Source organism: Falco rusticolus, chromosome 2 (genome assembly GCF_015220075.1).
Source record: "Falco rusticolus isolate bFalRus1 chromosome 2, bFalRus1.pri, whole genome shotgun sequence".
In the NCBI taxonomy this organism is placed as follows: domain Eukaryota; kingdom Metazoa; phylum Chordata; class Aves; order Falconiformes; family Falconidae; genus Falco; species Falco rusticolus.
This window is the reverse complement of record NC_051188.1, coordinates 64,685,939-64,712,335: the sequence shown is the minus strand read 5'-3', so window position 1 is coordinate 64,712,335 and position 26,397 is coordinate 64,685,939. Positions and strand designations below refer to the sequence as shown.

The window sequence follows — 26,397 nt, the reverse complement described above, 5'->3', positions numbered from 1 at the left end:
TCCGGTACACTAGAGAAAGTTAGGGTTGAAAGTCAGGAGGGTTAACATGAAAGGCAGAAACCCAGGTAAGCTGCCTGACCAAAAAGGACTATCTTATGCAGTCTTCCTCTTCAAACTCTTTTTTTAACCCTTCAGCCAGTTCTGTAACACTGTACACCACTTGGGAATGGAGCAACCTCAACATTTTTTAAGAAGGAAAGACAGCTCCTAAGTTTTATTGCACATCACACAAGACTGCAAGGTCAACCAGAGGACAACCCATGCCAAAGTCAGAAGCACAGCCTAGTTTTATCTGGTTACTTAGTACCTATGCTAATGAAAAGTTCCATTAAGTTATAGATTGACCTCATCTATTTGAAAACCTGGCCTCAACCTTGCATCCCATTCTATCTCTGGCATCTCTGCTAAGAAGTTGCCTATACAGTGATGCTTTTGTGATACAGACTGAGGATCTGGACTCCAAAAAGTGATGCCTTTCTACAGTGACAGAGGTGGTCCTTTTTTGTTCCTACATTTAATCAGCACTAGGATTACAACACAAGTGATTAAGACAGACAAAATACTGCACATGCTAAAAGACTTCCAAATCTATTATTTAAGAGTCTGTAGGCCACTACCTCTGCCAAGGAAAGAGGTCTCATTTAAAAACAGAGAATAAAGGATTGCACATCAGGTAAAGAAGAGGCAATCTTGTCAATCTGATAGATTTTGAAGCATATTTACTAGAAGAATAAAATTATTTCTGTACAACAAATGAATGAGAAAAGTCCAAAACCTGTTTCTAAACATAGCCCTTATTAGTAATTTGCTGTACTTGCCTGCAGATCGGACAGCATGCTCAACAAACTCCGCAGCAAACTTTTGTCCACAGCTTCACCATTTCGTTCTTGTTCGATCAGCAGGAGGATTCCATCAATAGTCTTGTTTTGAACTTGCTTGTCACTAATGATGTGATTTCTAAATAACTCTAGCCCCATATCCCTGTGCGAATATCGAGAATAAATAAATCACACTGTTGATTTTCAAAACTCTGTATCTCAGTTTGAGAAAAAAGACATATAAAATACATAAAAATGGTGTATATATATCTTATACAAGAAGAAAATATATTAATGGTGTGTATATTCTATTTGACACTGTCCACTAAGAAAACTTTATGACAAAAATTGTCATAAAAATACAAAGCCACGTGCTACCAGATGCATACACTTCAGCTGAGAACTGTGACCAGCCTTTCTGTATTTCACATCACAGACTATAACATTCTCTGTTTACTAAAAAAAAAAATTACTATTACAAAAATAATGAAATATCTGAACATACACCTTAACACAAGATTCCCTGGATCAGTCAATCTATGTGTAATTTACATGTTTTGCTCAAAAGCATTCTCTCTGTTTTGGACCTTATGATCACCTGTAGCTAATTGTTTCATTCTAAAAGGATGAGGAATGGTGCCTCTATGCCATGAAGCAGCCAATTATTAAATACCGTCTTGGCTGAGGAAAACAGAGGAATCTTAGATAAAACTTGTTACCTCCAACCTCTTCACAGGCATCAGGATTTCAATAAAGGGAATTTTCCCAGTACGAGGAAAAAAAGACACAAAGCATGAACCGACCTCTTCAACTATGTTTAGTAAAAGGAAGCCGAACACAAAGAGTTGGACAAAAACTACTGTGGAGGTCAGGAAGAAAGATGTCCACAGGATGAGTGAGGGGTGGGACAAAGATGCCCAGTTCCTCAGATAGCCTAAGGAACTCCCAAGAGTACAGAAGCCAGCCAGGCAGAGAAAAGGCACACTGTTACTTCAGTGCTTTGTCTTGCATATGTTTTTGCTTTAGACAGAGTAACAATACCAGAAATTTTCAGCAAAGTCTGGATTTGTTTGCTTGGGCAATATATAAAATGCCCCTCAGGAAGGATGCTGAAAAACAGAATGCCAACAGATGTGACCATGGTGTGCTGAAAGTACAGCAGCAGCATCTCAACACTCTGACCCATAGGTCTCAGCTCTCAAGAGGCCAGTGCTGGAAAGATGATCTGCACCTTGTCTGTGTATCTGGCTGACTTAAAAACACCCAACAGAGCAAGAAGTGCTGAATTTTGTCAAAACCAGGAGCACCTAAAGTAATACCAGGCCAGTGCAAAGGTGCAAAGGCAGTGGCCTGAGGAGGTTCTCCACACAGCCAGCCTCACCCAGGCTGTGACAACTATGTATGTATGTGTGTGTGTGTGTATATAATGCCTTGACTTTTAAGTGTATGTTCACAGACCTTTTTCTTGTTTTACCCTCACTTTACAATGAATATTCCTGGGGAAGGAGGAAATGACACGTATACACTGGCATATGTATTTCCATAAATTAACACAAAATGTTAGTGACCTATTACACAGATCAAATATAATGTGAAAAAATTATTTCCAGTCTTTGCAAATGTAATAGCATGGTCAAACTCTAAAGATCTGAGGAATACTTACATGGATACCTACCATATAGAAGGAAGCATTGAATTCTGAAGTACATATGTACGATCCAAAAATAAGAAAATGCTTCTGATCATGATCTGAAAAATATATAAAGAATTTTTTTTTCTTTTCACCATCATGTGGTATTTTAAATTATAAAGCAACTTCTGAGAAACTACATCACATAGGCATGCACCTTAATTACTGATGTATGTATTTTCAACTTTTATGGTGATTTTTACAGCCACTGATATGTAATTTATTCATGTTAATACTATTACTATACCATATTGTCATCTACACCCAAGACAGTTTTCAAATTCATAACCATTAACTAGTTTTGTTAGCCTGTCATGAGTTTACTGCTACTGAGATACATAAGCTACTCAAGCAGTACCACCAAGACATTCAGTAAACACCCTGAAATAGCATGCTACCATGGTTTTCACTTTTTTTTTTTTTAAAAAAAAAAAAAGCAGCTTTAGGCAGGAACAGTAATAAGCTCTGCAACAGATCTTTTCATAATAAAAGCTGCCAAAACTCATGAGAAAAATAGATACATTAATTCTAACAGGGGAAAGAAGGTACAAAATAACTTTTTTTTTTAAAATTAAAGAAGTAGAAGAATGAAGTGGGGTTTTTTAGCTTATTACTCTTTCACATTCACAATCCATTTTTAACTTTGCTCATAAAAAGGCTGCTCTGCTTTCAGTTTAGCATTAGCATAACTCAGGATGTCAGTAACTAACGAACTCACCCCCAGGCCAGCTACAGAGATTTCTATCCCCAGCTGTCCACCTACTCCTCCCTTAAAAGATTTCATTACTTCTGAAGCAATTCTCAAGCTGACATAGTTTCGAGCAATGAAAATAGAAATTCAACCATTTGGGGCATCTGTAGCCAAAGCTAAGTGACAATGCAATGAAAAGTTGCTGTAAAATGCTGGTTTAGAATTATAATGATGCATTCTTAAAGGGACAATTCACACAGAATGTCTTTGAGGATTTTTTTCTATAACATTATTCATTGTGGAATTAGAGGACAAAAAGGGTAGGAAGAAAGAGAGAGCTTCAGTATTTTAACCTTCCTGTTTCTTAGACCTATATTCAGGATAATCATCTCTTGCTTTTCTTGCTTTGGGGCGGGGGTGGCGGGAGGTAAACAGAAAGTCACAAATTAACCTGGCTATTGGAGCTATCTATAAAGCAAAGATTGTGGATTCTCCAGTTAGTTAACATTACAAACTGCAAACAATTTCAGCATAGCCTGGTTAAGTTTTTCTTTCCACCCATAGAAAACAGTTGTCAATATAGTTCTGAGTGATATTCCAACTTCATATGAAACCTATGAAAGTCAGATTTAACACAACAGAGGTTTTCAACAACAAAACCACCCCCAGCTAGCAAAGGGGAAAGTGAAAAGCAGTGCTTGAAACTTGGAGGAGATGGTGCAACACGGTCCCAAGTTAAAACCATGACAAACTCCTTTTTGCCAGATTTCACACCTCAAGGTTATGTATTCTGAACAAACATTTAACTTACCATTTGTCTGCAATGATCTTGCCAGCATTTATTTATCTTCTTTAAAAATAAAAGACTATCCAGAGAATCTGTACAGCACCTATTAAGGAAAACTAGCTTGCCGGTATCTTTTGAGGCCAGATTCTGGACATCATCTTTGCCAGCCGTTATGCAAAGCTGCTCCATGGATATTCTGATGTTACTGTGACTGCCCAGGGATAAACCATTAATTGCAGAGCTCGTGCCCAGCAGAGGGGCTGGCAGCTCTCCAAAAGGCCTCCCTCCGTTTTCAAGGAATAACACTCACTGCTCTTCAGTAATACCATCTAGTGGTTACAGTGCAGAACTTTGATACAGATTTAAACAAAAAAATCCCACCAATGTCAAAAACAACCTTGTCACCAACTGAGGTGAGAGGGAGAGAAAGGTTTATTTTGTTTGTTTAACGAGTTCACACTGTGCACAAGAGGAGTGACCCTAATCTCTTAAAAGCAGTTACAGTTCTAAATAATCCTCAACAAATCCAAATACCGCTCTTTTCATATACATCTCCAGGTCTCCCTAAGTAAACTGTAAGAGTTTTCTTCGTTACACAACAGACCCAACTGTTATTTATGGACAAGAGAATTTTCATGTGTCATATGAGTAAATCCAAATGTGGCTTTACCTTCCTTTCCTGCACAGTATCACCTCCAGCTCCCTCTGGCCAAATCTGATTAATTTGATCTCATGTCCTTGGGATATAAAGTGGTATACCAGTAAAATACAGAATTCTCAACTCTCCAAACCACCAGCTCTGACAGAGGGCAGGGAGAAAGCAAAGTTTTAAAACACCAGTTTTAAAACATCTCTTCAGAAGATGACCTGAAGTCTGAAAAGTCAGGGACACAAAAAATAACACTTTAAAGCAGACTAAGATTTGGTTCTCAGAGGTCAGCTATGTTTAAAAGGCTATTTACTGACTAATGTACTTTTTAGTTAGAAGTGATTTTAAATGCATCAAAGTAAATGTAATGAAAAAATCAGCTGCCATATAAGAGGTGAATTACAGCACTGGTTTATGTACCTATGTTTCTTACATGCTATGTAGAAACCAGACTCCTGGGACTCAAAAAACCCACAACCCAAGACCATGTTGGGACTTAGTTAGATAACAAGAAAAAAAGAAAGAAAAAAAAATATCCTCTTTATGAGAGTAGGCACCTACCTGAGGAATGCAGTGAACTGAGAAACTGACAGTAATGATCCAAAGCACATTTAAAGGGTTCACCTGGAAAGAAGGCTCCTTATAAAGGCCCTTCCTTCTTCCTGTTTTAACCTATCATTTTCTGCTAATAAAATACATACAGACACCTGGGAAACACTGCTAGCACCCAAAGTACTGTAGTAGCTGTTCAGTATGGCACTCTCCAGGAACATGGATGGGGACAGCCAGGTGGGTACACGCTATTTATATACTGGCTGAGCATGTGCAACCCCTAGGCTATTACACAAAAGACAACTACCAGCATGCAAAGCACAACGGGACTCAGAAAATAGGACTGGCTGCACCCAGGTGTCCAGAGAAGATCTACAGGCACTTCTGTGACCAGTTTAGCCAGAAGAAAAGCCCAGCAATGTAACTTCAGAAAACTACAGGGAAATTTACCACAAAACTTTAGGTTTCTGTGCATCCAAAGACAGCCAAGTGATCTCCTGACCCTTAGCTGTCTCCCAAAAACCTCCCAAGATACACATAAAATACCTAATGGGCTTGTTAAATGCCTCTGTGACACATCACTGCTGACCAGTAGTTATTATTAGTCAAACAGGTGTACTTTATGTTTAAGCATTCCTTTACAGAAGACACTGTTGCTGAAAATTACAGCGGTGATTTTACAGTATTGCTACTGTAAGCATCTCCACTACTTACCTGCCATAAAAATCCCTACTTGCTGTTGAATCTTGCAGTACTATTGAAATTTTCTGGATTTGGTGTAAAATTTTCATTCCTATTAAAATAAGTAAATTCTTACTAGCATGCTACTTATCAGTACACAAAAATTATTCACCCAGATGACTAAATCTGCTTATGCCCAATTTGAAAATATGTAAGTGGTCCAAGAACCTCTTTAGTACATTGACAGTTACTGCTGTAATTTTTACAAAGTACTGTTTTAAAAAGTAATGATTTAAATGACCCATTCTAACCATTTTTGTGCACGAGAAAAGGATATTCTCTAAATGGAAGGATTTGGGCTTTCACATGATCTTCACAGACTTGTCGCAGCTGTTTGTACAGTGTAGCAGAGACTTTGTAAGAACAGAGATTTTCAACAGCCTAAAAACAAAACATAACAAAAAAACTATGAAGGAGAGAAAAAAAAACCCAAACAACTCAATTTTTTTTCCTGTGCAATCAAGGTCAACAACAAAGAGAAAAAAATACCAGCATTATCAGTCCAAGCTGTGCACACAAACAAAACATCTAAATGAAATTATCCAAACTAGGTAGAAAAATTAAGACTTTATGATTTCTTTCTGATTTTGGTCCCTTCTTACACTGTCAGATTTCATGTACAAACAAGGTCCACCATCACCATCTGGGTCATATTTCAGACATGCTGTTAAACATTAGTAGAACTCCCCGCCCCCTGAATACTGCTTAGCAGCAGAACCCTTCCTGTAGGTCCATTTTGTGCATCCTTCAGCGCGCACACACATACGTACTTTTTTGGGGGGGGAACACAATCACACCAAATACTCTGTTTTTAATAACTTTAACATAAACATGTCACCCACTCTCACTAAATGCATATACCCGCTTTCCTGTCATTTTACTAACTTATTTCTTTCTGAGTATTTCCACTTACTCATACACTCATGGTAAGGTATGTAAACTGAGAAGGGAAAAACAATAAAAAGCAACAAAACCCCTCATATTAACCCTTAAATAAAGACCTGAATTGATTTGTTGGGACCTCATAGGATTTAGTTGAGTATTTACCCATAGTTGACTAAGACAACTGATTCTGGCCAAAACCAAATGTTCCTGCGGTCACTACATTAAATGTAAATTGTGTTCTTATGCGGCTGACCTAGACTACGCTGAGCCAGATGCAGCCACATCTAGAATACTGCTGTTCAGCTATTCAGTCATTACATTGTCTTCAACTAACATTTTTTCCTCACAAGAAGCTCAATGAGAATGCCAAGAGAAAACATAGCCTTGCTTGATACCACTGGCCTATATTTAGACTTTGTTCCAAGCACACTTTGTGTGCTGTATTTCAATAATTTTATTAATAGACCATAGCATATGAAATGAATCACAATGAAGACAGCCAAATGTTCTCTGAGAACTGTAAAGTTTACAGTAAGTATTTCTGGCCATTCAGTGTTTCAGACAAAATTATCCAAAGGAGTTGGACATAGTCTTCAGAACTAAAAATCCAGCTGTGTTCTTCTTTGTCTTCATCTCAACTGCCTTTATGCTATGAGGTGATACCGCAGAGAACACTGCCTAAGATTTAAAGCACTATTTCACCTGGGCAACTAAAACAGACCCAAGAATGTTTCCTTTTGCTCCAGAGGATTTGTAGTGTCACATTTTGTTGACAAATTTTCTGATGGCATCAGCAAACATGGGCAAAGTTTCAGTATTTTCCCTGTGCTTGACCTGTACTCAGTTTTCCCCAAATTTTAGCTTCTTTTTGGTGTGTCTTATTTCTTTGCAATATAAAACATTATGGTGCCTAATGTCAGCACATAACTCTTCGTCAAAGTTTTGGTAAGTGTTCTTCACTCTGTTTCAGTTTAAGATCACCCAAACACATGGGATAGCAAGTGCGTGGGCTGAGAGAGAGGTGAGTGGGAAACGGGACCGCTTCTTTGGGCAGCAGTGCTGGCTTAATATTCCAATCTGCAGCCGTTATCACCTCGGTACTGCCTCTACTAGCTGTTTCTGCTTTTTTGATGTGGGAGTGGGGAACATGAAATCCAGTAATCTCCTCGTCCTTCACCTTTTGCTTCATTCAGAGTTTTTGCTGCCTCTCCTTCTGAATAAATTTGATGTGACTTTTATACATCTTGCACAAAAATAGTTTGGGAAAAAGCTACAGTAATTATCACATCTACAAAGATATGAGAAATACAACACTCAGACTCTTCACCTACACAAATATAGTAAAAGTTCTGTTTCAAATCAACCTTTTAATAGCTTGTTTTGAGCAGAGTCTTCTCTTTTAAAATTTAGTATGCAAATTATTACTACTTCTTGTATTATTTCCTCTATAGGTTCTAACATCCTGAAGAGTTTGTCTTCCAAAACACAAAGTGAATCTGCTTCCCAGAGATGTCCCCATGGGGTAATTCTAACTTACCTCATGTAATTTTATTTAAATGCTCATCACCTATGGTGTCCTCAATTTTGATACAGTATTAAAATAAAAAACACTATCACACAGCGCCTATGTTAGGTTTTTCATCTGGTCTTATAACAGATCAGCAAAACGGCATCAGCAACAAACTATTCACACATAATATTTTGCAGATAGTTTGTTATATTTCCTGAGACATAGCTCTTCCTATCCATCCATCCGTCCAAATAAAAGTCTGGTCAGGACTCCATCATTTTTTTCCCTTCACTGCTACAATGTCCTATTCTATGTCCTCCAGAAGGGCAGTGCTGCCCCATTTCAGGTTATTTAGGACCTTGCTGCAAAGGGAATTTTCTTATTCCATTATTTTTATCACTCACTCCTCACTTGGCAAGTCTTTGCACTGCCCCACTTTCTCTATCCCATCAAGTATAAGCTACTTCTATCAAAATGTGTGCAATCTACCAACAATCCCAGACATCATTTCTATTTCAGTCACAAAAAATTGGCTGTCACCCTCCCCATTGCTTACTGACATCTCTGCCAAGCACCTTCATGCCTGATCCCATGCTGCCTCCAATGTCTGGAAAGGAGTATCCTTCAGGCTTCCCACCAAGCCTTGCCATTGTTCTTCAGTTTTTCCTCAGCCACCGTGCCAAATTAAATAAATAAATCAGAAAGTTCAAAGGCAGGCTGGTACACCCGCCTGCTCACCACACTGAACTCCAGGAGGCCTCTCACTTCCTCCTATAATGTCAGACTCCAATAATAATAAAAAAAAAAACAAAAAACCAACCCTGAGCGTAAGAACTGATGCACACAGAGAAATTTTCCCTTGTGGATGACTCTGTGCTCACCAACAGGCAGTTACAACGATCTGTAAGTACAGATCAGATTTCCAATGGATGCTGAACTTCATCTTTTATTCCTTTTGCAGGAGAGTAAGTACCTATCTATGCATAGCCACACTGACCGCCACCACCCACTGTGCAGAAATCTTGCTGATTTGCACCACTGCCTTACAGATTATTGGACTGGCCTTGCGCAGTCTTTACAAATAAGCAGGCAAATAGAAAAAAAGCAGGAAGTATGGTTCTCCCTTCATAGTTTATCTGAAATCTCTCTCCTCTTCCTCTGCCAAAACTCCAGTCTCTACCCTGACGATTTCATAGCTATATTACCATAATCTCATTTCTGAGCTTCTGAAAACAAGTTAAGTAATGCTCAAAGCATCTGTGGTTTGGGGTTTGTTTTTTTTTCTTTAGTTAGGCATAAAAATGCAGGATTTTTCAAATGCTGAGTTTAAAACCTTAAAATGTATTATGTAATTCAAAACCTGCAAACCTGCAAGTGTTAATAGATGAATTTATCACAGTCCAGTCATCTATCTAAAGGGAATAAATTATATTACGTCAATAGGTATTTACATAATCAGCCATTTTAGACCCATATATTACATACCCTAACTAATCACAGAGACAAGTATAGTCAGTTCTCAGATTCATCCTGATTTTCTTGAGCATGGAACCAATATGGACTGCTGGCTTTCTCCTCCTTTATAGTCTGCACTTTGCAGACAACATCAAACCTACCTCAAATGAACATTTAGAAAATTTCAGGTGAGTATAATAATGTCCTCAGTCTTGATCTGGCGATGGCATCCATATCTGCAGATCAAACACCTGCACTCACAGAAAACTGAAAACTAACTAAAACTACATAGCACAACTTAGTGCATCAGCAATTTTTATAACATCACTGTAAAAAATTACTACTGCTGTTAGATACCTGAAAGCACATACACTTAAAATAACACAGAACTAAACCATATATAAATGGAGAAAGCAGAAGGAAACAAGTATATCTTTCTTTTACCCTCCCTAGCCCCTGCTCCAGTAGTCCAAATATTCCAGATATTTTTTCACCACTTCAATAATAAAATTAAGATCACAACTGTTATGAAAATGTGACAGTAATCTGAAACACAGATAAACTGACAGTTTGCTGCGCACTCAGTCACGCTTCTTTTTAATTCCCCAAAGGGCACTGATGTCAAAAGGCTAACTGTTATTATCTAATAATAACAAATATGTCAACATTACTATTCACAAGAGTCCACAGCACACACAAAAGAGGAATCATCACAAAATATGTATCTGCATAACCCAGTGAGAGTAACACCCTGTTTCCAGCACCCTGAGTTGGCACTGTGTAGAAGAGATCAAGACTTAAACCTCAGGCCAGCCCAGGCACAGCTTCCTACATCTCCCAACACAAACTGCTTTTTCAGGGGCCCTGACTCTGGTAGTTCTCCAAGGAACCGATACATCCAACTAACTAGAAACAAAGTATGGAGTGAACAGTTCAGGAAACATGATCAGCTTTTAACAAATTGAAACACGTTACATTAAACGTGTGCAAATCCTAAAGCAGTTAATTTTTCTTCTGTTCAACAGAAAAAAAACCCCTATGCACCTTACCTGGTAGAGCTCTTCAAGGTTGTATTTAATAGAAACGCTACTCTGTATGGCTCCCACCGCTTCGTGAAGTTTTTGCCAGGTGTCCTGAGTGTAATTATCTGGTAATTTGGGTCTTTCTGTGAAGGAAGATAACAGGTAGTTGAAAGCTAGCCACCCAACGGGAGCCTGAGCAATCCCGCTCACCCCACCTCATTAAGCCTTGCCAAGCCGTGTTGTGCTTGATGCTCAGAGTCTGGCACAAGGAGAGGGCTACTCGCTCCACCCGAGGCGCAGAAAGCTTTGCGGGGCGCAGCGGAGCCCGCCGCCGGCCGGCCCCGCACACGCCGTGCTCCCGGGGCGGGGGTGCGGACCTTGCCCGGCAGAGGCAGCGCCGGCCCCGCCGCCGGCCTGGGGCCGCTCCGGCCACAGGGCTGCGTGTTACCGCCGCGTTACTTTTAGCAAGGTAACCCTCGCCTTGCTTTAATTAGTCCTGACACTAAGGTGGCTTTCTGCCCGCTGCCTACAGGGCGCAGGTCGTCGCTGCGCGGCTCCTCCCGCTGCCCCCACGCACGGAGCCCCACGCGTGTGCCCGCAAGCCCTCGGACTGCCACGGGGACGGCAGCGGGGAGGGTTATCAGCCCGGCGGCAGCCTCCCCTCGCCCAGATAAGGCGGCGGGGCGGGTGACAGCGGTGGGGCCCCCCTGCCACCGACCCGGCCGGGCCGCGGACTCTGCCTGCCGCGGGGATGGGGCGGGGAGCGGCCGGGCCCGCGGTAAACAAAGGTCGGGCCGGGCCCGGGGCCGGGCGGCGGGGCAGGGCGCACCTGCTGGGGCCGAGGGCCCGGCCCGCACCCACCTCTGAAGTTCTTGATCACGAGTTTCTTGGAAGAGGCGGTCGCGCCTCCCCCTCCCCCTCCTCCTCCGCCTCCTCCCCCGGCGCGGGTGGCGGCGGCCAGCGAGGCGGGCTTGGTGAGCCCGTTGGTGTGCCCCACCAAGGCCGACAAGTGCGGCTTCTTCTGGGGCTCGTCCGCCATCTCCGCCCCGGGCGCTGTGTCCGGCCGGGGCAAGACGCTGGGCTGGGCCGGCCCGGCTGGTCCCCGCCTCCGCTCCACTCCTCCTCCGCCGCCGCCGCCACCCAGCCGCCCTCCCCCACCGCGGCGGCTGCCCGCGGGTGGCTGCCAAGTGCCGCCGGGCCGGGAGGCACTGACAGCCGCCCGCCTCCAGCCGCCCCGGCCGCCAGGCTAGCCGGCCGCGGGGCGCTGGGTCTGGGTCTGTGCCCGCGCCTGGGCCGCTCCCGGCGCTCAGGCACCGCTAGCCCCGCTCGCAAGATGGCTCCCGCGCCCGCCGGGGCAGCCCCCGCGGGCGGCTCCCCGCCACCGCCTCGCAGCCCCTCGGTGCCCCCTGCCTCTCCTGGCGCTGTTCGTTGGTGTCCGGCGCGGAGCGGCACCGCGCCAAGGGGCCGCCGGAGCAGCATCTGCCTTCCCCACACTGACCCCGGCCTCACCGGAGCAGCTTCCCCCCCCGCGGGGCCCGCCCGCGCCCCGGTGAGCGGTGGCCCCCGACCCGGCCGGGCCTTCCGGCTGGCCCAGGCGCAGCCTGGCCGCGCCCTCGTGTCACACGCCTGACGCCCGGCAGGAGCCGCGTGTCGCCGTGGTTTGCGGAGTTAAACACTTGATTTAACTTTTTGGTCCCGAGCTCAGAGCGCCCGCAGCTGGGAGGGAGCTCCCCGGCAGCACGGCCGGCTGGGCACGGAGGCGGGTGGCTGGGCCCGGGGGCTTCTCCTGGGCAAGCGACACGGGGCCCCCGGCACACGGAGGCTACCACTCTCTTCCTTCAGGAGGCAGGGGGGACAACGGCGAGCAGGCGCCACCGCTCCCACGATGCCAACAACCCCCCGCGGGCGGAGAACCTGCAGCAGCACGACTGCCAGCCCACGCACCCACCCACCCGCAGCCCGCGAACGTGCAGCACGCCCCGGCACACGAGGTTTATCGCTGACGCACGCCCTCGGCACCGCCCATCGCGCGTTCCCATTGGCTACTGGGGAAAGGCCCCGCCTCCTGGGCACCGCTGTGGGCGGAGAAGCAGCGCGGCAGCATCTACCGCTGGGGGGTGGGTGTCACGTGACTCGCCGCGTCGCTCCCGCTGCCCCTCGGACGCGGGGCGCGCGCGCGCCGGTTGGCTGCTGGGTTGGCTGCTGGCTCGCGCCCCGTGCCCTGCCGGGTACCGGAAGTGCGGCGGAAGTTGCCGGAAGGGCTTGTCCCATTGCCGGAAGTACCGTGCCGTGGCTTGAGGGTGGGTTCGCGAGGGGGCAGGGCAGGCCGGGGCTGCGGGGGGCGAGGGGCTGCGGGGCCGTCGGGGGTGCGGGGGGGGGCGGAGGGGGGGGGCGCCTCCCGCCGCCGCCCTCCTGCCCCCCCGATGCCTGTTCTCCGCCTCGGGCCCGCCGGCTGCCGGGGCGCTCCGCTCCCCTGGGGCCTGTGCGCCAGGGCTCTTCCCCTCCGCGCGGTGTCCGGCGGCCGGCAGCGTGGGTTTGGGCTCTGCGCCGTTTTCCCCGTGGTTGTGTAGGCGCAGGCTGGCAGCAGCTGCCCGCCACCGAGAGGTTCCATGAAGTCCCCGTGTGCCCTCGGAGGGGAGAGGGCACCTGTGATGGGATGCTCTCGCTTTGCTGTTCCGGAAACTCCCGTTTATTTTGCAGAATGTGATACGGCTGCGTTTCATTTGCGAATCCTGCCTCATCTACTTACATGTTAATGGCGCACATCACCATAAATCAGTATTTGCAGCAAGTAAGCAAGTTTTTCTTGTTATTTGTGGGCACATGTTAGAGTGTGCATCTGTTTTTGTTTGCTGTAAATATGTTTTCTTCCTTAAGAAATAAATCAACCTAGAACACGTGACATGGTAAAGGAATATACTTCAGTCTGTGTTGAGTATACCAGCTGCGTGCCAAGGATGTGTAGCTGGAATTCCTGAAGTGCAATGGTTACTGATATAATGGATAGTGAAGTAATTTATCCATAAGAACTGATGTAGTGGGATTGTGTCTGTGTAGTAACAAATGCAGCTCAAGGATTCAAGAAATACAGGGATTTAAGGAATACAGAGTGCAGAGACGCTGTGTGTGGCGTGGAGGATAGGCAGGAGCAGGGTCATGAGGGCAGCTGGGCAGAACCCTCACTGTCAAGCTTTTAGTGTGACCACTCCTACTGCTTCTTCCTGAACTGTCTATTTCCATCTTTGTTACCATCATACTCGCTTTGGTCAAGATCATTCAAGTCAATTGAAGGGCACAAAACCAGTAATTGTTTGGGTTTTAGTCTCAAAACTGGAGCAGCTCAGATCTCTCAGGACAGTGCTATGCTCTGAAAGTTCGGCATCTTGTCTGGTTGCCAGTCCATTCTACATTTAATAAGAAAAACTACTTCCAAAACAAAAAATTAGCTCTCCGTTACATTAAAAAACCCCATCAGTCTCTGAAGGAGTTTAAGCAGTTGGTTTTCACTCTTTTCCTGCTTCCTTTGCTATTTTAGTCTATGATTTTTCCCATTTGGTATGAATTTTCCACGCAGCAAACTTTTTTTTTCTTCTTTTCCTGTCAGGACACAAACCAGAAAAATAAAGCACAAGCAGTGGGAAAGGAACTCTTAAGAAGTAATATCTAAAACTACTTCCACAACTGAAGAAGTTTCTAGCTTGACGTCACAATAAGCTGCTCAGACACTATGTTTTACAAGGAGTTATCTTGAGCAGGAAGCAGAATTAAGCCATTCTCCCACAGAATATAACATTTACAGTCCTGACAGGTTTCAACAGTATTCTATACAGATGCTAGTCTAATACCAGACATTGCCTTTGGAATGATAGCTATGCATTTAATCTACTTGCCTTCATTTTTATGCGTTACTCAAAGATTGTTTATGCCTTCACATTTATGTTTGATGCCTGTAAGTGTAACTGGAATTTTAAAAGCTTAACCAAATCTGGCTCACAACTCCTGTTCTATGATGCTAAACCCACCCAAGTTGTTTGGAGAGTCTCTGGTTTGCTTGTATCCTACAAATAAGGAGAAAACCAATAGTGTTCACCTTACCTTCCCTTGATACTTTTGTGAAAAACGGGTCTATTGAAAGTACAATGTTGATTAGTTCTGGTTTAAACCTTTAAAAACTCACATTTGAGTTGGTATTGATGTTGATGAACAGTGGTAACATGTTTTGGTAACAGAACATGGCTTCTGTTGTCATGTGTAAATATGTGTGGCTGTGGCCAGATTCGATTCTGTAATATGTCTGTTTTCTTCGGTAGGTACAAGAAGCCATTGACAGCAGAGATGGACAATTTTGCGCAGAATTAGTATCATTTAAACATCCACATGTTGCCAACCCAAGGCTACAGGTGAGAATCTGTTCTTGACCTTCCTTTTGTTTTGCTTTTGGTTTTCTTAGCTCTTTATATGGTTTCCTTTCCATTGGAAACAAACCTCAGAGATGTTTCATAGGCCAGAGCAGGACCTTCTGGCCAGGTCTACGTTAGTTAGTAACGTGGCACAGTGGAAGTGACTACAAAGAAACAGTGGGTAGCCAGGCTCCAGCGTTTGTGATATATGTGTTTCAGATGCTTTTATTTAAGACTAGCTCTGATCAGGTTTTGGAGACAGAATGCATGCTAGCAATTCATTATGCTGGCTGTGATTATTAATGTAACATAAGATACTGACAGGTAGCAGTCATATATGCATAAAACTGCCATGACAAAATATCCATATGGTGTTCTGTTTCTGGTGCATTGGATGTTCCTTTAATGTTTCATTAATTTATTCTGTATTTAGCTTCCAACTCCAGAGGAGAAGTGTCAACAAGTTTTGGAACCACCATATGATGAAATGTTTGCAGCCCACTTAAGGTAAAGATGGACTGGGAATGTAAAGTCAGTTGTGAGGTATCCAGCAGGGATGAAGGAAATCCTTGGGTTTACTTAGTTATTTTAAAGGGCTTACATCTGAAAACTTGGTATTTATTACTCTTACAAATAATGCTAGAACTGCAGGAAATAAAGACCACCTTTCTCCTCTCCACGTAAAGTTTGTTTCATGTACCTGGCAGTCATCTGCGTATAGCCATTGACACAGCTTTCGTTTAGGTGTTTGCTGTTTCCTTTGCTCTGCATTTACTAGCTACACAAGAATTTACAGTGAAATAAGTAAGGGAAGTAGGTGTTTTTAAAAGGGAATTTTAGTTCTAGAAGTACTCTTAAGACAGCTTTAGGACCCAAGTAATTCTGTGAGGCTTTTATTTAAAAAAAATCTGCATTAACACAGTCTTCAGTTCACTTTCAACAGTCACGGAAATTTTTTTATTTGTGCTAATCTTGGTGGCAGGTTCAATAAGCATTAGCATATTACAGTTTGTACTGTCCATATTAGAGAAACAAATCCTTGTTCACCTCTCGGATCAGTTTGCTACAATTATCAGGCTTAGTGCTGTGTTAAAATACTTGCTCCATTTTGTTAGGAACGTTTCTGATCATATTTCTGTGCCTCTTTTAAATAAACTGTAAAGCTCTATGCCTGGTAAGAAGCAAAAAAGAAATACTTGTCTTAGGTATATGATATTTCCTGATGCACTAATACACCTTTTCTTTGGCAGGTGTACTTACGCTGTTGGAAACCATGACTTCGTAGAAGCATACAAATGCCAAACAGTTATTGTCCAATATCCTTTTCCATGAAACTCGTATATTGTTTTCAGATGAACTGTGTGTCGTCTTGTAGGCTAAGTTATCTTTACCCCTTTCAAAATCTAATGGAGTGTGGTCTGCTTCCAAATACACTTCAGCTGTGTAGGTTCTTAAGCAAGGAAGTCCAGGTACACTCAGCTTTCTGTAGGACTTGTCACTTGGCTCTAGAATAGAAAATTAATTTCTCACACAGCATAGGAAACCCTTAGATCATTAATACACCTCCCAGTTTGTCCTTGACTAGAGGGGAAGATACCTATAAAGAAAGCCATCTTATCTCTTTAAGTGCCCAGTGTTTCTTACTGCTACTACCACACGGAGGAGTGTGTGGCTGTGCTCACATACTTCCCTACTGTGCCTTTGCATCCTGACTCCTCATGTACTTCCTGCTTTTTTGGTTTCTACCCCTTCATGTAGCAATATACAGTACCATTAAACTGCTGGTTTTTAAATATGTGCTTAACTTCATAGCATTTGAAATTCTCCTAAATACAATACATCCTTCCTGCGAGCATTTCAGGCACATAAAGAAGAAAACTGGTGAGTGCATCATAGAGAGCTGCTAGAAACTAGACTGTCATCTTTCCCTAGTACAATACCATGGTAGTCAAACTAAAATTGTGCCTATAGTTTTTATTTATCTCCAGTGATACTTAAATGCAGCCTAGTTAGTTTTGCTGCCTGTTTGGGTTTATAGGTCCAAAAGTGTGAAAACTGAACACCTGAGCTTAATTACGTAGAATGCTCCATAAGTAAATGTAAAGATTTTGTTCAAGGTGAGATGGTGTTTTGTTAAAGCCACAGTAAAAAAGGTTTCAGAATTAATTCTTCCTCCATTGTAGTATTTCTGAAATTCTGAGGTCTTGAAAGTCTTTCCTTTTTAAAAGTGCATAGTTCTTATTTAAAGATGAATGTATACTTTTCTAGTTTTATGACCAACTAGGAAAAAAAAAGTTTGTTTCTCATGTCTCACATTGCATGAATTGTACATGTGAAATACAGTGTTTTACTTTTCTAGGGCTTTACCTATTATGTATGCTGTAGCCCTTGATCTTCGAATTTTTGCTAATAATGTAAGTATATCTGATTAACAGGCTTGTTACTTTTCTCTGTTAGGAGTTTCCATGGTGGAAATATTTTAGACATCATTACATAGCCTAGTTTTTGCTAGGTACTGTTTAACACATTGTTTCAGATTTTGTTGACACACTAAATTCATCCAGTCCTATTGAAAAACTAGGTTGCTTAGTGTGCCCATCTTGATTTGCAGCTTGAACTAGAGAGGTTCTAAGGACCTGCATGCAACTCACAGCAGTTGCTTAGAGCATATGAAGTGATTAAGTACTGTCTTTATAGAGTAGCATGGTGGCACTACTCACTATTTCCAGGTGTTATCCTTGGGATTTGGTGGAGATCTCTGTAAGTGTGGAGATATCTCAGCCAACTGAGATAATCTAACCACTCACCCCATCTGAAGAGGGAAGTTTCTGTCTCTTTTCCCTATTTCCAGCTTTGTGTACTGCTTTTGATGCTCATTGGAGCCCTTGCTGAGCTGATACAGCTGCTGATAAGCAAAAAACCGCCCAATTTACATTATTTTTCTCAGGCTAGTGAATTGAAGTAGCTTGTGTAGGGATCTGTTGAGAACTGCTAGGCCAAGGTAAGTGGCAGGGTTGTGATCTTGCTCCTACTCACTTTACCTGAAGAGGTGAAGCTAGAGTTCCAGTTAGGTTAGAGTTTGACAATATCCAATGTTTTCACAATATCCAGTGTTTTCAGCATTTGTCCACTCAGCACTTTCTTGTGCCCACACACCCACAAAATGACACATTTGATATGCTTGCACAGGTAATACTTTTTGTGTTTGTGTGCCTGCTCTGTAAGAAGTCTCAATTCTCAGTCTGAATGTGGCAAATTTGTATATCTGAGATGTATGAGAAAGGGGAAAGTGGGACAGTGGGATCAGTCGTACTGGAAGTGTTTGAACTCTTCTAACTTCAGTATATTCAAAGGGTGCAGATGCAGAGAAGACTTCTGCAGCAGAGGATGCATTTCCATTTCTTTTCCTTACATTTCAGCTAGTGAGAATGCAAACATTACAGTAAAACTTTTTAGAAAACACACAGTAAACATCTACTTGCCATTTCCCCCCTGCCCTTCTTTATTGTTTAAGTTCTGCATTAATCAGTGCATAGATCTTTCCCATGTGTTGGCAACTCATTTATTTTTTTCTCTTGCTGCTATGACATATGTTTTCCATTTCTTCTGAAAGTCCCAGGTCCTAGCAGTGTGTGTTACTGCTAGAAAATGTAGAATATGGTTTAGAAATAAAATACAGCCTTTGTGGCTGTAGTAATAAGCTTAATTATAAATTCCAAACCTCAAACTCTGTAACTGGTAATCATTTTAGTCTGCTTTTTTCAAAAGACATTTTTTTTTGCAAGACTCTTGGTCTTTGAAGACTTGTTGAAGTGTAGTGCTCCAATACAGCTGTGGACAATCCTCCTGTGCATTAGGTTTGGTACATGTTCAGGAGGCTCTCCAGGTTTTTTCTTTTATTCTGTGAGCTTGACTGCCTTCTAGATTTGGGGGATAGCAGGCATGAAAAATTTATTGCTATAATACTTTATAAAATGTTGTATTAAGGAATTGAACTGTTTACATGCAACAAAACAGTATGTAGAATTACACATTGTTTCTTGCTGTGTAATGATAGGCAGATCAACAGCTAGTGAAGAAAGGGAAGAGCAAAGTTGGTGACATGTTGGAAAAAGCAGCAGAACTGCTGATGAGCTGTTTTCGAGTCTGTGCCAGTGACACGTAAGTGAAAGATCCTTTACAGAACTTGGACTATTAAATTGTTAAGAACGTATTGAACTTTGTAAGATTTTCCCACTTACTAAGTCTGTATCTAGGTAAGAATGAACATTTGAGGCTCGTTTCCTCTCATTTATAGTCTGTTCCCTGTTGACTATTAACTACAGCTGGAGAGGCCTCCCTTCAGGTTTAATGCTTCTAGCAGATGTTGTTGGGAGGAACTAATTATGTCCCTGTTTCTCAGGAAAGATCATTAATGCTTTTGTGCCCTCTTAGTTGTCAAGTTTGCTTCATTGTAATCAGGTGAAAAAGAGGTCACTCTCTGGTTTCCAGTCTTGGCAGTTTCAACACTTTTTAGGTGGAGAAAATCTTTCACCTTGAATGTTACAAGCAACTGCTATGCTAGCGTATGTGTTACCTGCAGACTGGAGTGAGGACCTTGATGCAGATGAATAATATTTTGCATGGCATTTTTCTGTTACGTTGAAAAAATGTAGCAGAGCTGTTTAGGATGGAAACATGTTCTGTTTTGACAGTGCTGGTATGGAAGGAGTGTGGCCCTGACTTTTATTTTCAGACACTTATTTTTACCCTAAAAATCTATGAAATATCTGTGGAGGGAATCTACCATAAGGACGAACAGCACATGTCTGTGTGGTACTTAGTTGTTGGCTGGGGTTGAACCGCGACAAAATCATTATTTTCTTACAATGTTCAATACTAGTAGGTTTTTTTCTTTTTTCTCTTCTTATGACAGTCGAGCAGGCATTGAGGATTCCAAAAAGTGGGGAATGTTATTTCTTGTGAATCAGCTGTTTAAAATTTATTTTAAGGTAGGGTTCAAGTCTGGTAAGCTGTGTTTTGTATTTCATATTCTAAGTTAAACCCATCCTTTTTTGTATGATACCATCTATCTAAACTCTCTGATTAAAATTAAATCTTTTTTTTTTTTAACAGATCAACAAGCTCCATCTATGTAAGCCCTTAATTAGAGCAATTGACAGCTCAAATCTGAAAGATGAATATAGTATGGCACAGCGAGTGACATACCGATATTATGTTGGACGCAAAGCCATGTTTGACAGTGACTTTAAGCAAGGTACTGTGTGCCAATAAGATAGATTTAAAGTCCTGCTGCTTGGTGTGAAGTCTGGCTGATGTCATGTGTGCGTGACTCAAAATGTGTGTAGAAGGTGCAATTGTGTTTGCATTGATCAAAGCAAAGGTCGCGCTGAAAGATCCAAGGCCCCTAGGCTGAGTCAGGTCGGAGGTGAGATTACATGACAATTCTGATTGTAGTATATGCCCAGTTTTAAAATATTTGTGTCAGTAAAGTTCTTTGTAGTCTTATGCATTATGTGCATGCATAATAAAATGTATGAACATCCGAAAGAACAGGTTTGTAGAATGTTTCACAAAGGAGGCTTTGCGACTCTCTTGTCCTCTTGAAGTTGCTGTATGCCATGTAGGAAATCTTCACCAACCTGTACTGTAGAATTAGTTTCTCAGTGCATGTTTTGGAAGGTGTAGAAATGGCATTTCTGAGATTTCTAAAAGTCATTAGTAGAAATGCTTCTAGAGGCAAGTTGCACAACTTTCATTGCTAACTGAAGCCCCTGACCAAAATCTATTTTGGAGCTGGTTTTGTTACTCTATACAGTGTCTTCTGCCTCTCAGGCTTGCCCTCTTTTAGTGAAAAGTGATGAGGGATTTTCATGTTGTCATGCTGCGTGATCTCACTGGCATGTTTCTGCAGCTCAGCAGGTGGGTGCATCGCATGCAGCTTACATCCACTGAAGAACCTAAGCTATGAATTTAGAAAATAGAGTTTGGTTGCATCACCGCTTCTTGAGATTCTCCCCTCCTGTAATAGTAGCACATAATATTACTAAAATGAGCTGAAAATTCCAATATTGCTTGTGGCTATTACCTCTGACATCTAGACCTTGACAGGTTTTCTTTGTCTTTCTGAAGGAGGACATACTTTTCTGGTAATACTTTGTATTTTTTTCTTAATGTATTTTGATTGGTGTGATATTTTTTTTAATAGAATTTCAAATGTCATGGGTTCAAGCTAGAGATGGACATTGAGCCCAGAATTTGTGTTACAGTTTTAATCCATTTTTGTTGTTGACTCATGTTACTAGCACTCTTATTTTTGTCTGCAGCTGAAGAGTATCTGTCGTTTGCCTTTGAGCATTGTCACCGCTCAAGCCAGAAGAACAAAAGAATGATTTTGATCTACCTGCTTCCAGTAAAAATGTTGTTGGTGAGTAGATGTTACAGTTCTAAATACTTTTTTAGGGACAGATAACCAAACTGATGCTCAGTACTGTTCTTATTTTTCCCTTACTGGAATTCAGAGGCTTTCTGTGCCTAACTGCCATAAGAGCCAGCATATGCACACTTTGTTGTGTGAGGACAAAAAACATTGAATTGCCATTTGTAGCAACAAAAGAAAGAAAAAAGAGGGGGGCGGAAACCCCAAACAAACAAACAAAACCCCCAGCCTCCTTTCCCCCTACCTTCCTCCTACCCCTCCTAAAGATGCAACTGAGGTTACCTCTGTAATAAAGATAAATTTGAGTTCTTTGGGGAAGCATTTAACAGTGCAACTTACATCATGTAGCAGAGTGCCTGTCTGGTGTACAGATGGGCCAGAGAATGTGTGGATTCACTAGTACAAATCTGTTTGCTTCTTTCACCTGGTGAAGGGAAGGAGGATGTGCAAACACATGGCTGAAGACTGTTGAGGGGAGTTTGCCACAGAAGTGAAAGGATTCCTATCTTTGGGTTTTCTGCTTGCACCTTGTACATTTGCCCATTTGAGGCATGTCAGAAGGGTCATGAAGTAGAGCATTTTGATTTTGAACAAATCAATGAAGACTGGTTACTATTTGATCATTTCATCTTTCTATTAGAAAGTTAAGCATATCTCCATTTCTTGTTCCTGTCCTTTCCCATGTGCTGTGCTAGCATTTGTGTATCCCTGAGTTAGTGGGATTATGTTAACAATGTGATTCAGTGTAACTGGGGGGACAAGAACTAGATGTTAGAGTTTCCTGTTCCTGGCTCTATTACCAAAGTTGCCTATGGAGAATGTCATTATCACCCGCTTCTGTGCGTTGCCATCTTCTGCCTTTGCCCCAACCTGTTTATGACCATCCTCCCTTTTCCATTCAGTGCTCCCTTTCCAGTCCCTTGCAGTGTCAAGTGCATAAAGGGGAAGCACAGTGGGCGTGATAATTGGCTTCTGTTTTTAATTATTGACTTTCTTACTGGTTGGTTTCAGATCAATCAACGGTAGGGTTGATAAGGGAAACCTAACAGTCTTCCTAAAAGCTTCGTCCCAGTCCTGACTGGGTGCCTTAAACTGGTGGGTCCATTAGTGCCTAGAATTACTGTGGCTTTTCTGGAACAGTTCTCGTGTACAAGAGGTGCTAAAGAACCAGATAAAGGTCACTGTATCAGAGCCCAAACATTAACACTAACCTTAAACTGTACTAAAATAGCTTGGATGTTTTGGGGTTTTTTTTATTCCTAGCAGCTCTCAGTAACTATGCAGCTGAGTTCTGCTCTCAGCTAATCCTCCAACCAGGAAAGGAGGTAGCAACAGCACAGCATGATGGTAACTAAATTTAAAGTCTGACCCAAGTCAGAGTGCAATCTGATCTCTCCTGTGCAGGGGGAAAACAACAAGTTTCTTTTTGATAATGTAGCTGGTTCGGTCTTACCTGATCTAGCAATGAGAATTGATTTTGTTTCTCTAAACTTAAACTTTCCATCTCTTTGTTTTATTTTAGTTTGTTTTTTTGAGGGGACATATTTATTTCTGCATAGAGGCATAATGAAAAAAAATTCTGGTACAGACTGAGCTAGCACTGGACAATGTGAAATACTGCATATTATTAGTAATGCTTGGGATTCCCATGGTTCTTCTGTTTGCAGATGAAATCATACAGCCCCACGACATAAAATTTGGATTTGCCTAGGCCTCATGTCACAGGATCTTGATTTTACGAGTGTGAGAACTGTTCCCCAACATTAAGAAATACTAAAATTCCCTAAACCATGTTACCATGACTTGAGCTACAAGGGTTGTCTTACACATATTTTTATTCATGTCTTATTCTGTAGCAAAAAAAATTATTAAACTCTTGTTATTAAAATATTAAAATAATTTAATATTATAATATTCAAATGTTATTAAATATTACTGGATAATACCATGTTAGAGTCTTTCTTCTCTAACAAATGTTTTTATAGCTTACTAGATTACATTTAAAAGGCATTTGACTTTACCCTGGAAAACGTGGAAACTTTATTTTTCAGGGCCATATGCCAACAGTTCAGCTCTTAAAAAAGTATGACCTTATGCAGTTTGCTGAAGTAACAAAGGCTGTGAGGTATGATGATTTTTTATTGTGCTGTGTGTTAGTTGAAAAAGTAATAAGTAAAATCCATTTATTTGGGATGACTGAGGAAGGCAAGGGGAGGATATTCCTACCAAGTCAAGCAAGTTCTTTTCTCGTTTGGGTGAGACCCTCTCATGTTTTCATTTCTTCATCATTGTAGCGAAGGCAATCTTCTCCTACTGAATGATGCTCTGACAAAGCATGAGACCTTCTTTATTCGATGTGGAATCTTTCTTATCCTTGAGAAGCTGAAAATCATCACATACAGAAATCTCTTCAAGAAAGTGTAAGTGTAACAAAAGCTATGTTTTTGCAAAAGCATATTTAATACAGTTTCACCTAGGACTGAGATCGCTCCTTGGTTCTCTCTGAGAGTTGAATTCCTGTTAAAGTGAATTTATTATAGAAAGGCCATATTTCTAAGAACCAGAATTTTTAAGTGATCGTTTCTCAATAACAGATTTTTTCCCTGTTGTTTCTTTCAGATACTTACTACTCAAAACCCATCAGCTATCTCTAGACGCCTTTCTGTTTGCCTTGAAATTCATGCAAGTAGATGATGTTGATATTGATGAAGTCCAGTGCATTTTAGCTAACCTTATATACATGGTATGTGATGACCGCTTGCTGTCTGGTCCTTCCAGACTTCAGACAGTAAAATATATTGGGTAGAGAGCAAAAGTTCATTACAAAAACATATCAGTAATCCCAGTGTTCTTGTGTAAAAAAGTTGATTGACTTGTGCCCCAAGTGAAATGTTTTCGTTTGCCCTGAGGGGTGCCTCTTTTGCAGGAGCCAGTTAAACGGAAGTTGAATTTTACATTACAAATCTAGTACTAACATTTCTATATACGCATAAATACTGATTCAAAAATATGATAATTGTATCTGGGACCAAAAGGGATTTGTTCCTTCCGCATTTGAAGTAGGGGAGACTCTTGACATTCTAACATCAGAAAAAATGAAAACCAGATTTCTTTGGTTTTATTTCATATTTAAGTGGATCTCAACTATTTGTGAACAGATAAAGGCTTGAAATCTGGAGATTTCTAATAAATCGGAGATTTTGGAGCAGCATTGCAGTGTTAGCAAGGAAATGAACCACTTCTCTATTTCTGAGACAGATTATTTGGTCTAGCAGTAACAAAGGGTGGGATTAGGTCACTGGAAGATTTTTTTCAGTGTTACACACTATGTCTGAAAAGGAAGTATTGTGTAATTTACTTTATTTGGTATGGAATAGTGATAAAATCCTCATTTTAAAGTGAGCAAGAGTAAATTCAGAAATGCTTCTGTAGAGCTCTGTCTCTTCAAGGAAACCTAAGCAAGCACAGTAGGGGGCCCTGACAGCAGGCTCTGTCTGACAGCACCGTTAGTATGCAGACGTGGTTGTGGTTCCAACTTTCTGCTTACTTTGAGTTGACCCAGTTGCATAAATTGGATCCTTATAGATACAAAGTACAGTAGTGCAGTGGTGATTGACTGTACCTACATGTCTTTGCTTGATGTAATCTGAAGACAGCTGGGGTGGTGGGCGTTGTGTTACCAGCTTCTAGTACTAACGCTGTCCTTTTCTCCTGCCAGGGTCACATTAAAGGCTATATATCTCATCAGCATCAAAAGCTTGTGGTCAGTAAGCAAAACCCATTTCCTCCGCTGTCAACAGTGTGTTGAGTGTTGCATCTTATCCATGCAAGTACCTCTCAGATACTCAGCTTTGTCCAGTGGAGCTGCTCCTAATCACCCTGAGAACACTGTAAATTATTTGGTTCATGTCCAGGACTGGAGTACCAGGAGCTGTTTGTGGCTCCTTTCCCAGAATGGCCAAGGCTGCCAGTGTTACAAAGCGTGTTGGAATGCAATGTTAACTTTTCAATGATACGTTCTGCAGACTGTCTAGATCATTCAAAGTATTTTACGAAGAAATAAAGCAAAGCATTCCAAATTCCTTCCAAACTGCTTAAACGCTTTTTTATAAAAGTACTTTGTATTACTATTTCTGGATTTATCTTTCAGAGAGAAGTATCCTTCTTTGTTACTTGTATTAATCCATTCATCAGAATGGAAATTATGTTTTCTTTCATTATTTTTTTTAAGTCCATTTAATGATCTTACTGGTATTAAACACTCTCTTCAGGCTTTCTCTTAAAAGTAGAGAAGTGCTTGACACCAAAAGCTTTACTATGTCAGCAATACTTACAGGTTCAAGTAAATGTGGGATTTTTGTCTGTATGTGCCTAGAGATAGGTTTGTGGGGTTTTTTTAATCTGGGAAGTATTTTGTTTCATTTTCATTATGAAGAACAAAAGCTTATTTAAGTAGCTTATTGATATTGTTTTATTCTGCATCTGGGGATCCATTATTTTGTGTTACTACCTTGGAGGTTTTGTTTGTTTATTTGGGGTGATGCAACATAACTTTGTCCATAGTGAGGGGAGTGGTAGTTTTGAGTTTTAAAAGTTATTTTTACAGGAAATAAAACATTTTTCCCCCACTCTTTGAGACTTGGGTTTTATTTTACCCACTAACTGATGTGGACATGATTCATAAGGGAAAACAGGTAGCACGTATGAACAGAAGCATTTTTTTTAGTGTGATGAGAGCATTGATTTAAAGGCTTGGAG

The 26,397-nt window shown here is 41.7% G+C and overlaps 2 protein-coding genes across 10 annotated transcripts in view; one reads left to right on the top strand and one right to left on the bottom strand.

Moving 5' to 3' along the window:
• CUL4A (cullin 4A) overlaps positions 1 to 11,916 on the bottom strand; it is a 40,741-nt gene extending 28,825 nt beyond the window's left edge. For 2 of the 8 annotated variants that reach the window (XM_037375797.1, XM_037375800.1), the window contains exons 1-6: positions 11,662 to 11,902; positions 10,828 to 10,943; positions 6,206 to 6,309; positions 4,011 to 4,080; positions 2,494 to 2,567; positions 819 to 981 (exon numbers count right to left, since the gene is read on the bottom strand). In XM_037375797.1, the coding sequence (XP_037231694.1) occupies positions 819 to 981; positions 2,494 to 2,567; positions 4,011 to 4,080; positions 6,206 to 6,309; positions 10,828 to 10,943; positions 11,662 to 11,839 (705 nt within the window). In that variant the 5' untranslated portion in view covers positions 11,840 to 11,902. Of the gene's footprint in view, positions 1 to 818; positions 982 to 2,481; positions 2,568 to 4,010; positions 4,081 to 6,205; positions 6,310 to 10,827; positions 10,944 to 11,330; positions 11,410 to 11,661 lie in introns of those variants that run through there. The other 6 variants (XR_005102375.1, XR_005102376.1, XM_037375796.1 and 3 more) reach the window with 6 other exon arrangements.
• Positions 11,917 to 12,935: 1,019 nt separating this feature from the next.
• Positions 12,936 to 26,267, top strand: PCID2 (PCI domain containing 2). 2 transcript variants are annotated; one of them, XM_037375841.1, is made up of 15 exons: positions 12,936 to 13,100; positions 13,501 to 13,591; positions 15,111 to 15,200; positions 15,634 to 15,707; positions 16,451 to 16,516; positions 17,040 to 17,081; positions 17,560 to 17,614; positions 19,258 to 19,361; positions 20,116 to 20,191; positions 20,316 to 20,457; positions 21,527 to 21,627; positions 23,691 to 23,764; positions 23,934 to 24,059; positions 24,259 to 24,382; positions 25,358 to 26,267. In XM_037375841.1, the coding sequence occupies exons 2-15, from the start codon at positions 13,550 to 13,552 to the stop codon at positions 25,445 to 25,447; spliced, it is 1,206 nt and encodes a 401-aa protein (XP_037231738.1). In that variant the 5' UTR covers positions 12,936 to 13,100; positions 13,501 to 13,549; the 3' UTR covers positions 25,448 to 26,267. The 2 variants fall into 2 exon arrangements, with proteins under 2 accessions (XP_037231738.1, XP_037231740.1); XM_037375843.1 differs by lacking the exons at positions 12,936 to 13,100; positions 13,501 to 13,591; positions 15,111 to 15,200; ... (2 more) ...; positions 17,040 to 17,081; positions 17,560 to 17,614 and adding an exon at positions 17,658 to 19,048.
• Positions 26,268 to 26,397: the final 130 nt, after the last annotated feature.

Coding starts and splice junctions, on each gene's coding strand:
- PCID2 (XM_037375841.1), top strand. CDS start 13,550: ATGTTAATGGCGCACATCACCATAAATCAGTATTTGCAGCAA. Junction 17,082..17,559: donor GCACATAAAGAAGAAAACTG/GTGAGTGCATCA, acceptor TTACTTTTCTAG/GGCTTTACCTATTATGTATG. Junction 23,765..23,933: donor GAAGTAACAAAGGCTGTGAG/GTATGATGATTT, acceptor TCATCATTGTAG/CGAAGGCAATCTTCTCCTAC.